The 16040-nt window shown below is 42.1% G+C and overlaps 1 protein-coding gene across 1 annotated transcript in view; it reads left to right on the top strand.

The window, feature by feature from the left end:
• LOC306770673 (ATP-dependent 6-phosphofructokinase, platelet type-like) overlaps positions 1-14134 on the top strand; it is a gene marked incomplete at its 3' end in the record, with an annotated part of 43200 nt that extends 29066 nt beyond the window's left edge. The window contains exons 7-9 of the mRNA XM_079259570.1: positions 13167-13262; positions 13603-13695; positions 14009-14134. Of these exons, the coding sequence (XP_079115696.1) occupies positions 13167-13262; positions 13603-13695; positions 14009-14134 (315 nt within the window). The remainder of the gene's footprint in view (positions 1-13166; positions 13263-13602; positions 13696-14008) is intronic.
• Positions 14135-16040: the final 1906 nt, after the last annotated feature.

The raw sequence follows: 16040 nt of genomic DNA, 5'->3' as shown, positions 1-16040 counted from the left end.
CAACGTATTATTCTACTGTAACACAGCATATTATTCTACTGTAACATCATATTGTTCTACTGTAACACAGCGTATTATTCTACTGTAACACAACGTAATATTCTACTGTAACACAGCATATCATTCTACTGTAACACAGCGTATTATTCTACTGTAACACAGCATATTATTCTACTGTAACACAGCGTAGTATTCTACTGTAATACCGCATATTGTTCTACTGTAACAACGTATTATTCTACTGTAACACAGCATATTATTCTACTGTAACACAACGTATTATGCTACTGTAACACAGCGTATTATTCTACTGTAACAGAGCGTATTATTCTACTGTTAACACAACGTATTATTCTACTGTAACACAATGTATTATTCTACGGTAACACAGCGTATTATTCTGCTGTAACACAACGTATTATTCTACTGTAACACAGGGTATTATTCTACTGTAACACATATTATTCTACTGTAACACAGCGTATTATTCTACTGTAACACATATTATTCTACTGTAACACAGCGTATTATTTTACTGTAACACAGCGTATTATTCTACTGTAACACATCATATTATTCTACTGTAACACATCGTATTATTCTACTGTAACACAGCGTATTATTCTACTGTAACACAGCGTATTATTCTACTGTAACACATCATATTATTCTACTGTAACACATCGTATTATTCTACTGTAACACAACGTAATATTCTACTGTAACACAGCATATCATTCTACTGTAACACAGCGTATTATTCTACTGTAACACAGCATATTATTCTACTGTAACACAGCGTAGTATTCTACTGTAATACCGCATATTGTTCTACTGTAACAACGTATTATTCTACTGTAACACAGCATATTATTCTACTGTAACACAACGTATTATGCTACTGTAACACAGCGTATTATTCTACTGTAACAGAGCGTATTATTCTACTGTTAACACAACGTATTATTCTACTGTAACACAATGTATTATTCTACGGTAACACAGCGTATTATTCTGCTGTAACACAACGTATTATTCTACTGTAACACAGCATATTATTCTACTGTAACACAACGTATTATGCTACTGTAACACAGCGTATTATTCTACTGTAACAGAGCGTATTATTCTACTGTTAACACAACGTATTATTCTACTGTAACACATATTATTCTACTGTAACACAGCGTATTATTCTACTGTAACACATATTATTCTACTGTAACACAGCGTATTATTTTACTGTAACACAGCGTATTATTCTACTGTAACACATCATATTATTCTACTGTAACACATCGTATTATTCTACTGTAACACAGCGTATTATTCTACTGTAACACAGCGTATTATTCTACTGTAACACATCATATTATTCTACTGTAACACATCGTATTATTCTACTGTAACACAGGGTATTATTCTACTGTAACACAGCGCATTATTCTACTGTAACACAGCGTATTATTCTACTGTTAACACAACGTATTATTCTGCTGTAACACAGCGTATTATTCTACTGTAACATATTCTACTGTAACACAGCGTATTATTCTACTGTAACATATTATTCTACTGTAACACAGCGTAGTATTCTACTGTAATACCGCATATTGTTCTACTGTAACAACGTATTATTCTACTGTAACACATATTATTTTACTGTAACACAACGTATTATTCTACTGTAACGTATTATTTCTACTGTAACACAGCGTATTGTTCTACTGTAACACAGCGTATTATTCTACTGTAACACAACGTATTATTCTACTGTAACACAGCATATTATTCTACTGTAACACAGCGTATTATTCTACCATTAACACAACGTATCATTGTACTGTAACACAGCATATTATTCTACTGTAACACAGCATATTATTCTACTGTAACACAACGTATTATTCTGCTGTAACACAGCATATTATTCTACTGTAAGAAGGCATATTATTCTACTGTAACACAGCGTATTATTCTACTGTAACACAGCGTATTATCCTACTGTAACACAACGTATTATTCTACTGTAACACAGCGTATTATTCTACTGTAACACACCATAGTATTCTACTGTAACACATCGTATTATTCTACTGTAACACAGGGTATTATTCTACTGTAACACAGCGCATTATTCTACTGTAACACAGCGTATTATTCTACTGTTAACACAACGTATTATTCTGCTGTAACACAGCGTATTATTCTACTGTAACATATTATTCTACTGTAACACAGCGTATTCTACTGTAACATATTATTCTACTGTAACACAGCGTAGTATTCTACTGTAATACCGCATATTGTTCTACTGTAACAACGTATTATTCTACTGTAACACATATTATTTTACTGTAACACAACGTATTATTCTACTGTAACGTATTATTTCTACTGTAACACAGCGTATTGTTCTACTGTAACACAGCGTATTATTCTACTGTAACACAACGTATTATTCTACTGTAACACAGGATATTATTCTACTGTAACACAACGTATTATTCTACTGTAACACAGCGTATTATTCTACCATTAACACAACGTATCATTGTACTGTAACACAGCATATTATTCTACTATAACACAACGTATTATTCTACTGTAACACATCATATTATTCTACTGTAACACATCGTATTATTCTACTGTAACACAGGGTATTATTCTACTGTAACAGCGCATTATTCTACTGTAACACAGCGTATTATTCTACTGTTAACACAACGTATTATTCTGCTGTAACACAGCGTATTATTCTACTGTAACATATTATTCTACTGTAACACAGCGTATTATTCTACTGTAACACATCATATTATTCTGCTGTGACACATATTATTCTACTGTAACACAGGGTATTATTCTACTGTAACACATATTATTCTACTGTAACACAGGGTATTATTCTACTGTAACATCATATTATTCTACTGTAACACAGCGTATTATTTTACTGTAACACAACGTAATATTCTACTGTAACACAACGTATCATTCTACTGTAACACAGCGTATTATTCTACTGTAACACAGCGTATTATTCTACTGTAATACCGAATATTGTTCTACTGTAACAACGTATTATTCTACTGTAACACAGCATATTATTCTACTGTAACACAACGTATTATTCTACTGTAACACAGCGTATTATTCTACTGTAACACGGCGTATTATTCTCCTGTAACACAGCGTATTATTCTACTATAACACAACGTATTATTCTACTGTAACACAGCATATTATTCTACTGTAACACATCATATTATTCTACTGTAACACAATGTATTATTCTACTGTAACACAGCGTATTATTCTGCTGTAACACAACGTATTATTCTACTGTAACACAGCATATTATTCTACTGTAACACAGCATATCATTCTACTGTTAATACAACGTATTATTCTGCTGTAACACAGCGTATTGTTCTACTGTAACATATTATTCTACTGTAACACAGCGTATTATTCTACTGTAACACATCATATTCTGCTGTAACACATCATATTATTCTACTGTAACACGGCGTATTATTCTCCTGTAACACAGCGTATTATTCTACTATAACACAACGTATTATTCTACTGTAACACAGCATATTATTCTACTGTAACATCATATTGTTCTACTGTAACACAGCGTATTGTTCTACTGTAACACAGCGTATTATTCTACTGTAACACAACGTAATATTCTACTGTAACACAGCATATCATTCTACTGTAACACAGCGTATTATTCTACTGTAACACAGCATATTATTCTACTGTAACACAGCGTAGTATTCTACTGTAATACCGCATATTGTTCTACTGTAACAACGTATTATTCTACTGTAACACAGCATATTATTCTACTGTAACACAACGTATTATGCTACTGTAACACAGCGTATTATTCTACTGTAACACATCATATTATTCTACTGTAACACAATGTATTATTCTACTGTAACACAGCGTATTATTCTGCTGTAACACAACGTATTATTCTACTGTAACACAGCATATTATTCTACTGTAACACAGCATATCATTCTACTGTTAATACAACGTATTATTCTGCTGTAACACAGCGTATTGTTCTACTGTAACATATTATTCTACTGTAACACAGCGTATTATTCTACTGTAACACATCATATTATTCTGCTGTAACACATCATATTATTCTACTGTAACACGGCGTATTATTCTCCTGTAACACAGCGTATTATTCTACTATAACACAACGTATTATTCTACTGTAACACAGCATATTATTCTACTGTAACATCATATTGTTCTACTGTAACACAGCGTATTATTCTACTGTAACACAACGTAATATTCTACTGTAACACAGCATATCATTCTACTGTAACACAGCGTATTATTCTACTGTAACACAGCATATTATTCTACTGTAACACAGCGTAGTATTCTACTGTAATACCGCATATTGTTCTACTGTAACAACGTATTATTCTACTGTAACACAGCATATTATTCTACTGTAACACAACGTATTATGCTACTGTAACACAGCGTATTATTCTACTGTAACAGAGCGTATTATTCTACTGTTAACACAACGTATTATTCTACTGTAACACAATGTATTATTCTACGGTAACACAGCGTATTATTCTGCTGTAACACAACGTATTATTCTACTGTAACACAGGGTATTATTCTACTGTAACACATATTATTCTACTGTAACACAGCGTATTATTCTACTGTAACACATATTATTCTACTGTAACACAGCGTATTATTTTACTGTAACACAGCGTATTATTCTACTGTAACACATCATATTATTCTACTGTAACACATCGTATTATTCTACTGTAACACAGCGTATTATTCTACTGTAACACAGCGTATTATTCTACTGTAACACATCATATTATTCTACTGTAACACATCGTATTATTCTACTGTAACACAGGGTATTATTCTACTGTAACACAGCGCATTATTCTACTGTAACACAGCGTATTATTCTACTGTTAACACAACGTATTATTCTGCTGTAACACAGCGTATTATTCTACTGTAACATATTCTACTGTAACACAGCGTATTATTCTACTGTAACATATTATTCTACTGTAACACAGTGTAGTATTCTACTGTAATACCGCATATTGTTCTACTGTAACAACGTATTATTCTACTGTAACACATATTATTTTACTGTAACACAACGTATTATTCTACTGTAACGTATTATTTCTACTGTAACACAGCGTATTGTTCTACTGTAACACAGCGTATTATTCTACTGTAACACAACGTATTATTCTACTGTAACACAGCATATTATTCTACTGTAACACAACGTATTATTCTACTGTAACACAGCGTATTATTCTACCATTAACACAACGTATCATTGTACTGTAACACAGCATATTATTCTACTGTAACACAACGTATTATTCTGCTGTAACACAGCATATTATTCTACTGTAAGAAGGCATATTATTCTACTGTAACACAGCGTATTATTCTACTGTAACACAGCGTATTATCCTACTGTAACACAACGTATTATTCTACTGTAACACAGCGTATTATTCTACTGTAACACACCATAGTATTCTACTGTAACACATCGTATTATTCTACTGTAACACAGGGTATTATTCTACTGTAACACAGCGCATTATTCTACTGTAACACAGCGTATTATTCTACTGTTAACACAACGTATTATTCTGCTGTAACACAGCGTATTATTCTACTGTAACATATTATTCTACTGTAACACAGCGTATTATTCTACTGTAACATATTATTCTACTGTAACACAGCGTAGTATTCTACTGTAATACCGCATATTGTTCTACTGTAACAACGTATTATTCTACTGTAACACATATTATTTTACTGTAACACAACGTATTATTCTACTGTAACGTATTATTTCTACTGTAACACAGCGTATTGTTCTACTGTAACACAGCGTATTATTCTACTGTAACACAACGTATTATTCTACTGTAACACAGGATATTATTCTACTGTAACACAACGTATTATTCTACTGTAACACAGCGTATTATTCTACCATTAACACAACGTATCATTGTACTGTAACACAGCATATTATTCTACTGTAACACAACGTATTATTCTTTTTTTTTTTTTTTTTTTTTTTTTTTTAAATTTTTTTTTTTTCTTGTCCAGCATTTAAGCAAGCAGACTGATGGTCTGGATGCTGTGTTCTGCTGAGCAAATTTATTTTGCCAAGGGGAACTTTTGTAGATGTAATGATCCCCTTGTATTTCTTGATTCTTATTTTATTTTTCAATTTGTTTTGTATAATAGCTTGTATTACAGAGTTTATGCTGCTGGACCCGACCGGAAAGGACAGGAAAGAGGCAGAAAGAGAACAGAAAAGAGAACATAAAAAACAAAAAAAAAAAGATCAATGCATACATGTATATGCACATACATACCCACCTACATATATATGTATATACACTCGCACATACATTATATATATACATATATACATACATACACACACATATATATATATATATATATATATATATATATATATATATATATATATATATATATATATATATATATATATATACATATATACACATATACATACTCACATACATACACATACATATACATACATACACATACACTCACACATATGCATACATATATACATATCCATACACATACATACATACACATACACATACACATAAGTACACACACATACCCACCCACACACATAAATATATACACCCACACAAGCCAACTCAAGATTCGTGGAGAACAAAACCGTTGACAATCATGAGGACCAGAAACTAGCAAGTTAAGTCAAAAAGACAGAAAGAGAGGTACCTGCTGTTAGTGAATAAACTTGCTGGATGACTCAGTGACTGTGACACATGCAGAACATTCATGCAGAACATTTAGAGTGGAACGTGTTTAGAGAAGAGTGATCATGCCAATGTGACCCCGCCCGCCTACAGCTAGAGGAAGGCCAGGAGAACCCAGAGACCCGGGTAACCGACAGTCACCCCCAGGTACAGATCCCAACCCCCCCACTCCAGAGCCAGCCATGCATCTGCCCAGGAGGTGGCGAAGGAGGTGCCCAACCAGAGTCCCCCGCAGTCAGGGGGAACAGGCCCCAGCAGGCCCAGGCCGGCAAGGGCCGATCCCGCCGGGCACCGGCCACCTAGGGCAGACAGAGCGCAGGCCCCAGGGCCCCAAGAGCCCGAGAGCAGCCCCCCACCCCCGCAGGCAGAGGGCCCAGCCCACACCGACGGAGGACCAGGATCCCCAGACCGCCACCCAGCGGCAGCCAGGTCGCACCCCAGCGCACCAGCTGCGCCCCCGGGTACAGGACACCCCCCCCCCCCCCCCCCCAACACGCACTCCCCTCTCAACCCCCATCCACACAACCCTCTGCAATCCATGCACATCATCCATCACATATACAACCCCACCCCACCTCTACTCACTCACCCATACCAAGTCACACGAACCCCAATCGCCCCCGCCCCCACACACGCTCACCCCCCCCCACACACACGCTCACACCCCGCCACCCCATCCCTCTACTTCTACCCAACCACACATGCCCCACCAAACACCCCTCCACCACCCATAGCCCCCCTCCAAACTTCACCCTCACTCACACATCCCATTCCGCATATACACCCCCCCCTACACACACATACCCTCACTCCTCCAACACAGGCACACCCCAATACAACCCACGCGCCAACATACCCCTCCACACACACATCTACTCATCCTCACACATCCCTATCCCCTACCCACCTATATCCCCAACCCTAACCCCCCCCCAGCCTTCCCACCATCCATCTGTAACCCCATACACCCACTCCCACACATCCTCACCTCACCCCTCCATCATGTCCCATGTGAGATACCTCAGAGGGGGCAGAGGACAGGATGGCCCCGATCAGGGCCCCCATAATTACCGCCCACCACTCCCAGCGTCCCCCCCACCACCCCACAGATGCAGCCGACCCAGCACCCCCCCAGGGCCGGCGACAACCCTCCTACAGCCAGGCCAGCCCAGACTTAGGCCTAATGGACGGCACTCTTCCCCCACCCGTACCCCCCCCCCCCAGTAAAGCCCCGAGAGCAGGGGCATGAGAAGACCCTATCGTCCCTGCCCCCCCCCCCCGCTTATGACTGATTGTGAAGTATGTATTAGTTGCAATTAAAACTGAGGGAAGTGCCACGCGGTGTTGGGAGAGGGACCACCTAAGCAGCCCCCCCACCATACACCGCATGCTCTTCCCCCTAATCATGTGAGTCGTCAGTGTTTTGGTGTTTGGTGTCTAAGTGTAATTAAAACTGGGAGGTGAGCCGAGGCTGGGTGCAGCGATCAAGACCACCTTGATGGCCTTTCTCACCACCCAGCGCCACGTGCACACCTCCCAATACCCTGCCTGTGTGTGATGGGGAGCGGGGAGGAAGAGGGGTTGAGGGATTTAAGTCTGGAGGAAAGTGAGCTTTCCTCCAGAAGGTGAGCCGCCCGCAGCACTGGGCATGCCCCCTACTCCCAGGGCCCCCCAAGGACCAGGACAAGCCGGGGACAGCCATCCCCGTAACCAGAGCCTTCGGCGACTCTAACCAGAGAGTCATCACCGACCCAAGAGGGGACCAACTCACCACATGCAGAAGGGGGGCACGAGGACAAAGAGGAGGCGGGGCGGCAGAAGGGGAATCCCAGACCGATTGTCCACCGCCCCCTCACTCACAGAGGACACCCCCACCTGGGGACATGAAGTCCCCACCTTGTCCACACATCGGCACCTCACACTGCCTCAGCACACACCTACAGCCACACACACACACACACACACTTCCAGACACATTCAGGTCCACCCAGCCACTCGTTCAGCCCACCCTTAAAACCATCCTCCTGACCCCCACGTCACATCCAAATCTCCCCCACTCCCATCCATCATATCTACACTTATCCACCAACCTACCACACACATGCACCACCCACTCCCCCATACATACACCCCTGCCCCCCCCCACACACACACAGACAGCACGCCCCCCCTCCCCCCCCCTCCCCCCCCCTACACACACCCGTATACATGCACCACCGCCACTCCCCACATACACGCATCACCCCACTCCCCTACACACACGGCACTACCCCCCCCCACAGACACCACGACACCCCCCCCACACACGCATCATCACACTTCCCCACCCACACACATCCACATACCTATGTACCGCCACCAGTCCTCAACGCACACCCCCTACACACATCCCTCCATACACACTCACATCCCATCCACACTATCAAACACCCCCCACTCAACAAGTCCCAGGGTCGTAACCAGGCACCAGAGCACGTACCTGCCCGCCGCCGCAGCGGCAGGTCCAGGTCAGCCCAGCCCCCCCCCGGCACAAGCCGACCCCCCACCCCCAAGAGACAGGGGACAACCCCGGGCACCGGAGCCCGGGACCCCGCCCAGCCCACCCCACGGCGGCACAGGCGCCCGTTACGGAGTCACGCCCGCCAACCCATCCCCCGCCAGCGACCTCGCCCCGCCGCTGCGCGGCAACTCCAGCCGCTGGCCCATCCAGGTCCACAGTAGGGCTAGAAACCTAGCCACTCCAGCAATGGAGCAGTCAAACCCCCCCCCCCCAGGAGCCCACCACAGACCCACAGCCCCCAGAGAACCCCAACCGGCCACCAACCCCGAGCGCAATAAGGTCACATTCTCCCCCCATACTAAGTGATGGAGCTGATCACAGGGGACCAGAGGGAATAAAGTTCAGCTGACTGATCTCTTGAGGAGGCAGACATCATCTCGACACTGATGTGATCTAATAAGAGATTTCTGAACTGCTGGATACACAGACTTTGTTTGCTTTTCCAGTTTAGAAGGATAGTTTTCTTTGCGATACATAAACTGGTGAGGATTAAGTTTGCAGAATTAAATTCTATGTTAATTTCACCCAAGTAACCCAGTAGGCCCAGTTTGGGGTTTGTAGGGATGTTACATTTGAAGCAATTTGACAGATCTTTACATACCTGAAACCAGAATTCCTGGACAGGTGGGCAAGACCACAAAGCATGGTAGTAGCTGTCAGTCGTGTTGCCAGTGCAGTGTGGACAGATGTTTGATTGTGACAGACCCATCCTGAACATCCTGTGTCCTGTATAATGACTTCTATGCAGAATGTTAAATTGTATTAGTTGCATGTTTGAATTCTTAGTCATTGTAAATGTATCTGAACAGATTTGTGACCATTCATTTTGGTCAAAGTTACTGGATAAGTCTGCTTCCCATTTAGAAGTTGGGAGACATATGGAATCGTCTAGCTTTGATAGTAATCTATATATTTTGGATAACAGTTTCGGGGCATTGAGATTTAAGAATTCTGCAGCCCTGATAGGTAGCTGCAAGTTTAATTGATCAGGGGTGTATTTCTTACCTATAATAGATTTAAGTTGGTGGTATTCTAAGAATTTTGTGCTGCTGATTTCATATCGTGAAGTAATTGTATCAAAAGGGAGAAAGTTCCCATTTTCTATTAAATGTTCTAACTGTTTTATTCCTTTATTCTTCCACTGAGGGAAGTTTATCATTTTCCGGTTTTGCTGGATGTCGGGATTGTTCCAAATAGGTGTAAGTTTGCATGGAATAAGCAAGGATTTGGTTAGTTTAAGAAATTCCCACCAGGCCATTAGTGAGGAGCTGATATTAATGCTTTTAAAGCATTTTTGGCGTTTGACAGCTGTGCTGATAAATGGCAGGTCTGAAATTGCCATATCCTCACACATAGCTTCTTCTATATTAAGCCATGGTTCATCTAGATAGCTAGGTTTAAGCCATTTAGAGATGTATTGTAGTCTATTGCTTATAAAGTAATTCTGGAAATGAGGCAAGTCTAAGCCACCGCTATCTTTAGTCTTCTGGAGTGTTTTTAGACTAATCCGTGGTGGTTTGTCTTTCCAGAGAAATCTAGTGACATGAGAGTCCAGCGATTTAAACCAGGTCGATGGAGGTTTAATGGGGATCATTGAAAACAGATAATTGATTTTAGGTAGAATCATCATTTTTATAGTTGCAACTCTTCCCATTAGTGATATGGGTAAAGATTTCCACCGCGTGAGATCGTCCTCAACTGTTTTTAGTAGAGGGACATAATTTAGCTTTATAAGGTCTGACAGTCTGGGTGAGATGTTTATTCCCAAGTATCTAATATCTCCTGACTGTAACACAACATATTATTCTACTGTAACACAGCGTATTATTCTACTGTAACACAATGTATTATTCTGCTGTAACACAGCGTATTATTCTACTGTAACACAACATATTATTCTACTGTAACACAACGTATTATTCTACTGTAACACAACGTATTATTCTACTGTAACACAGCGTATCATTCTACTGTAACACAACGTATTATTCTACTGTAACACAACGTATTATTCTACTGTAACACAACGTATTATTCTACTGTAACACAACGTATTATTCTACTGTAACACAGCGTATTATTCTACTATAACACAGCGTATTGTTCTACTGTAACACAGCATATTATTCTACTGTAACACAGCGTATTATTCTACTGTAACACAATGTATTATTCTGCTGTAACACAGCGTATTATTCTACTGTAACACAACATATTATTCTACTGTAACACAACGTATTATTCTACTGTAACACAACGTATTATTCTACTGTAACACAACATATTATTCTACTGTAACACAACGTATTATTCTACTGTAACACAACGTATTATTCTACTGTAACACAACGTATTATTCTACTGTAACACAACGTATTATTCTACTGTAACACAGCGTATTATTCTACTATAACACAGCGTATTGTTCTACTGTAACACAGCATATTATTCTACTGTAACACAACGTATTATTCTACTGTAACACAGCGTAATATTTTACTATTAACACAACATATTATTTCTACTGTAACACAGCGTATTATTCTACTGTAACACAGCATATTATTCTACTGTAACACAGCGTATTATTCTACTGTAACACAGCATATTATTCTACTGTAACACAACGTATTATTCTACTGTAACACAGCGTAATATTTTACTATTAACACAACATATTATTTCTACTGTAACACAGCGTATTATTCTACTGTAACACAGCATATTATTCTACTGTAACACAGCGTATTATTCTACTGTAACACAGCATATTATTCTACTGTAACACAACGTATTATTCTACTGTAACACAGGGTAATATTTTACTATTAACACAACATATTATTTCTACTGTAACACAGCGTATTATTCTACTGTAACACAGCATATTATTCTACTGTAACACAACGTATTATTCTACTGTAACACAACGTATTATTCTACTGTAACACAGCGTATTTTTCTACTATTAACACAATGTATTATTCTACTGTAACACAGCATATTATTCTACTGTAACACAACGTATTATTCTACTGTAACACAGCGTAATATTTTACTATTAACACAACATATTATTTCTACTGTAACACAGCGTAATATTTTACTGTAACACAACGTATTATTCTGCTGTAACATGTATTATTATTCTACTGTAACACAGCGTATTATTCTACTGTAACACAACGTATTATTCTGCTGTAACATGTATTATTATTCTACTGTTAACACAGCGTATTATTCTATTGTAACACAACGTATTATTCTGCTGTAACACGTCATATTATTCTACTGTAACACTCCGTGTAATTGTGATGTTTCTGTGATGTAAACATGCTGATGTTCTATGATCCAGACCCGTTCCAGGGGAACCCGGCTGAACATTATCATAGTAGCAGAGGGCGCCATTGACAGGCACGGGAAACCAATAACTTCTAGTTATGTCAAGGATGTGAGTATGTCAGCGTGGAGGAAGGGGAAGCCAGAAGCACGGCGAGCTGCCTGATGGGAAGCTACCTCATGATCCGGATTTACAGGCCATCTTCCGTCTCCCAGCTGTTTTAGACGTTCCCTGTAACAAAGCGCCGATAACACGGCATCATCTTCATCATGTGGTGCCCGTGCTTCTGAAAGCCCACGTCACAGCCATCTCTGAGTTTTTCTGTCATGTTGTGTCTCCACACGCCCTCCTGTAGAGCCGCGCAGGAATGAAAAGGCTGAATATCATAATAGTGGCAGAGGGGGCGATTGATCATAACAACAAAGCCATAACCACAGAATATGTAAAAGATGTAAGTACCGATGTGTGTGTTGGTGCTGGCGTGGCTTCCACTCTGTCGCTGTGTTTCTGAAAAGCTCTCTGCAGCCACGCTTCACCGCACCGCAGCTGCTGTCTCACGGCAAACCACACGTTTTCCAGTAGCTTCTCCCTCCAACTAACTGGTCCTGATCTGGTTTAGACAACGTTCCTGCCGGTAGCTTCTCTGCACTAACATGACCGAAAACCTGGAGTGGCTTGCTTGTGCTTTGTTGTTTCCCTCTCTCTCTTTTCATTCACACCTCACTGCTGCAGTTTTACATGTTCACCCAGCAGCTGGGCTTCCCGCTCAGCCCCGCCTCCTTTCCCCACAGCTGGTCGTCAGGTGTCTGGGCTTCGACACCCGGGTCACCATCCTGGGCCACGTCCAGAGAGGAGGGACCCCGTCAGCCTTCGACCGCATCCTCGTAGGTCCACACGGAAACGTTCACACCAGCAGAACCTTCTGATCAAATGTTTATAAGTAGCATTTTGCAGCTTTTAGAAAGAAATTATTTATTACTTCCTGTTTTTGTCTGAATCCGCAGCTTTTTGGTCTTATTATTGAAAACTGATCTTTACTTTCATTGATTGTTTCACACGAGACGTGTTAGTTTCCAGTCTGGTTGTTTACAGCCAATCAGAGACGTCGTAAACATGTCAGAGGGAGTGTGTGCATGGGGTGTGTGTGTGTGTGTGTGTGTGAGGAGAAGCGGTTCAGCCCGTGTTGCTGTGCTGCAGGCCAGCCGTATGGGTGTGGAGGCGGTCCTGGCGCTGCTGGAGACCACGGCCAACACCCCCGCCTGCGTGGTGTCTCTCTGCGGGAACCAGTCGGTGCGTCTGCCCCTCATGGAGTGTGTTCAGATGGTAAGTTCAGCTCCAACACGACACACACACTCTCTCAGGACACACACACTCAGGACACACACACTCAGGACACACACTCTCAGGACACACACACTCAGGACACACACACTCAGGACACACACTCTCAGGACACACACTCAGGACACACTCTCTCAGGACACACACTCTCAGGACACACACTCTGAGGACACACACACTCAGGACACACACTCAGGACACACACACTCAGGACACACTCTCTCAGGACACACACACTCAGGACACACACACTCAGGACACACACTCTCAGGACACACACTCTCAGGACACACACTCTGAGGACACACACACTCAGGACACACACTCAGGACACACACACTCAGGACACACTCTCTCAGGACACACACTCTGAGGACACACACACTCAGGACACACACTCAGGACACACTCTCTCAGGACACACACTCTCAGGACACACACTCTGAGGACACACACACTCAGGACACACACTCAGGACACACACACTCAGGACACACTCTCTCAGGACACACACTCTGAGGACACACACACTCAGGACACACACTCAGGACACACACACTCAGGACACACTCTCTCAGGACACACACTCTCAGGACACACACACTCAGGACACACACACTCAGGACACACACTCTCAGGACACACACACTCAGGACACACACACTCAGGACACACACTCTCAGGACACACACTCAGGACACACTCTCTCAGGACACACACTCTCAGGACACACACACTCAGGACACACACACTCAGGACACACACTCTCAGGACACACACTCAGGACACACTCTCTCAGGACACACACTCTCAGGACACACACTCTGAGGACACACACACTCAGGACACACACTCAGGACACACACACTCAGGACACACTCTCTCAGGACACACACTCTGAGGACACACACACTCAGGACACACACTCAGGACACACACACTCAGGACACACTCTCTCAGGACACACACTCTGAGGACACACACACTCAGGACACACACTCAGGACACACACTCTCAGGACACACTCTCTCAGGACACACACTCTGAGGACACACACACTCAGTACACACTCTCTCAGGACACACACACTCAGGACACACACTCTGAGGACACACACACTCAGGACACACACTCTGAGGACACACACACTCAGGACACACACACTCTCAGGACACACACACTCTCAGGACACACACTCTGAGGACACACACACTCAGGACACACACACTCTCAGGACACACACACTCTCAGGACACACACTCTCAGGACACACACACTCAGGACACACACACTCAGGACACACACTCTCAGGACACACACTCTGAGGACACACACACTCAGGACACACACTCAGGACACACTCTCTCAGGACACACACACTCAGGACACACACACTCAGGACACACACTCTCAGGACACACACTCAGGACACACTCTCTCAGGACACACACTCTCAGGACACACACTCTGAGGACACACACACTCAGGACACACACTCAGGACACACACACTCAGGACACACACACTCAGGACACACACACTCAGGACACACTCTCTCAGGACACACACTCTGAGGACACACACACTCAGGACACACACTCAGGACACACACACTCAGGACACACTCTCTCAGGACACACACTCTCAGGACACACACACTCAGGACACACACACTCAGGACACACACTCTCAGGACACACACACTCAGGACACACACACTCAGGACACACACTCTCAGGACACACACTCAGGACACACTCTCTCAGGACACACACTCTCAGGACACACACTCTGAGGACACACACACTCAGGACACACACTCAGGACACACACACTCAGGACACACACTCAGGACACACACACTCAGGACACACTCTCTCAGGACACA

The sequence above is a fragment of the Telmatherina bonti genome (genome assembly GCF_933228915.1).
Source record: "Telmatherina bonti genome assembly, chromosome: 20".
Lineage (NCBI taxonomy): Eukaryota > Metazoa > Chordata > Actinopteri > Atheriniformes > Telmatherinidae > Telmatherina > Telmatherina bonti.
The sequence above is the reverse complement of the archived record's forward strand: the minus strand, read 5'-3'. Positions and strand labels throughout refer to the sequence as shown.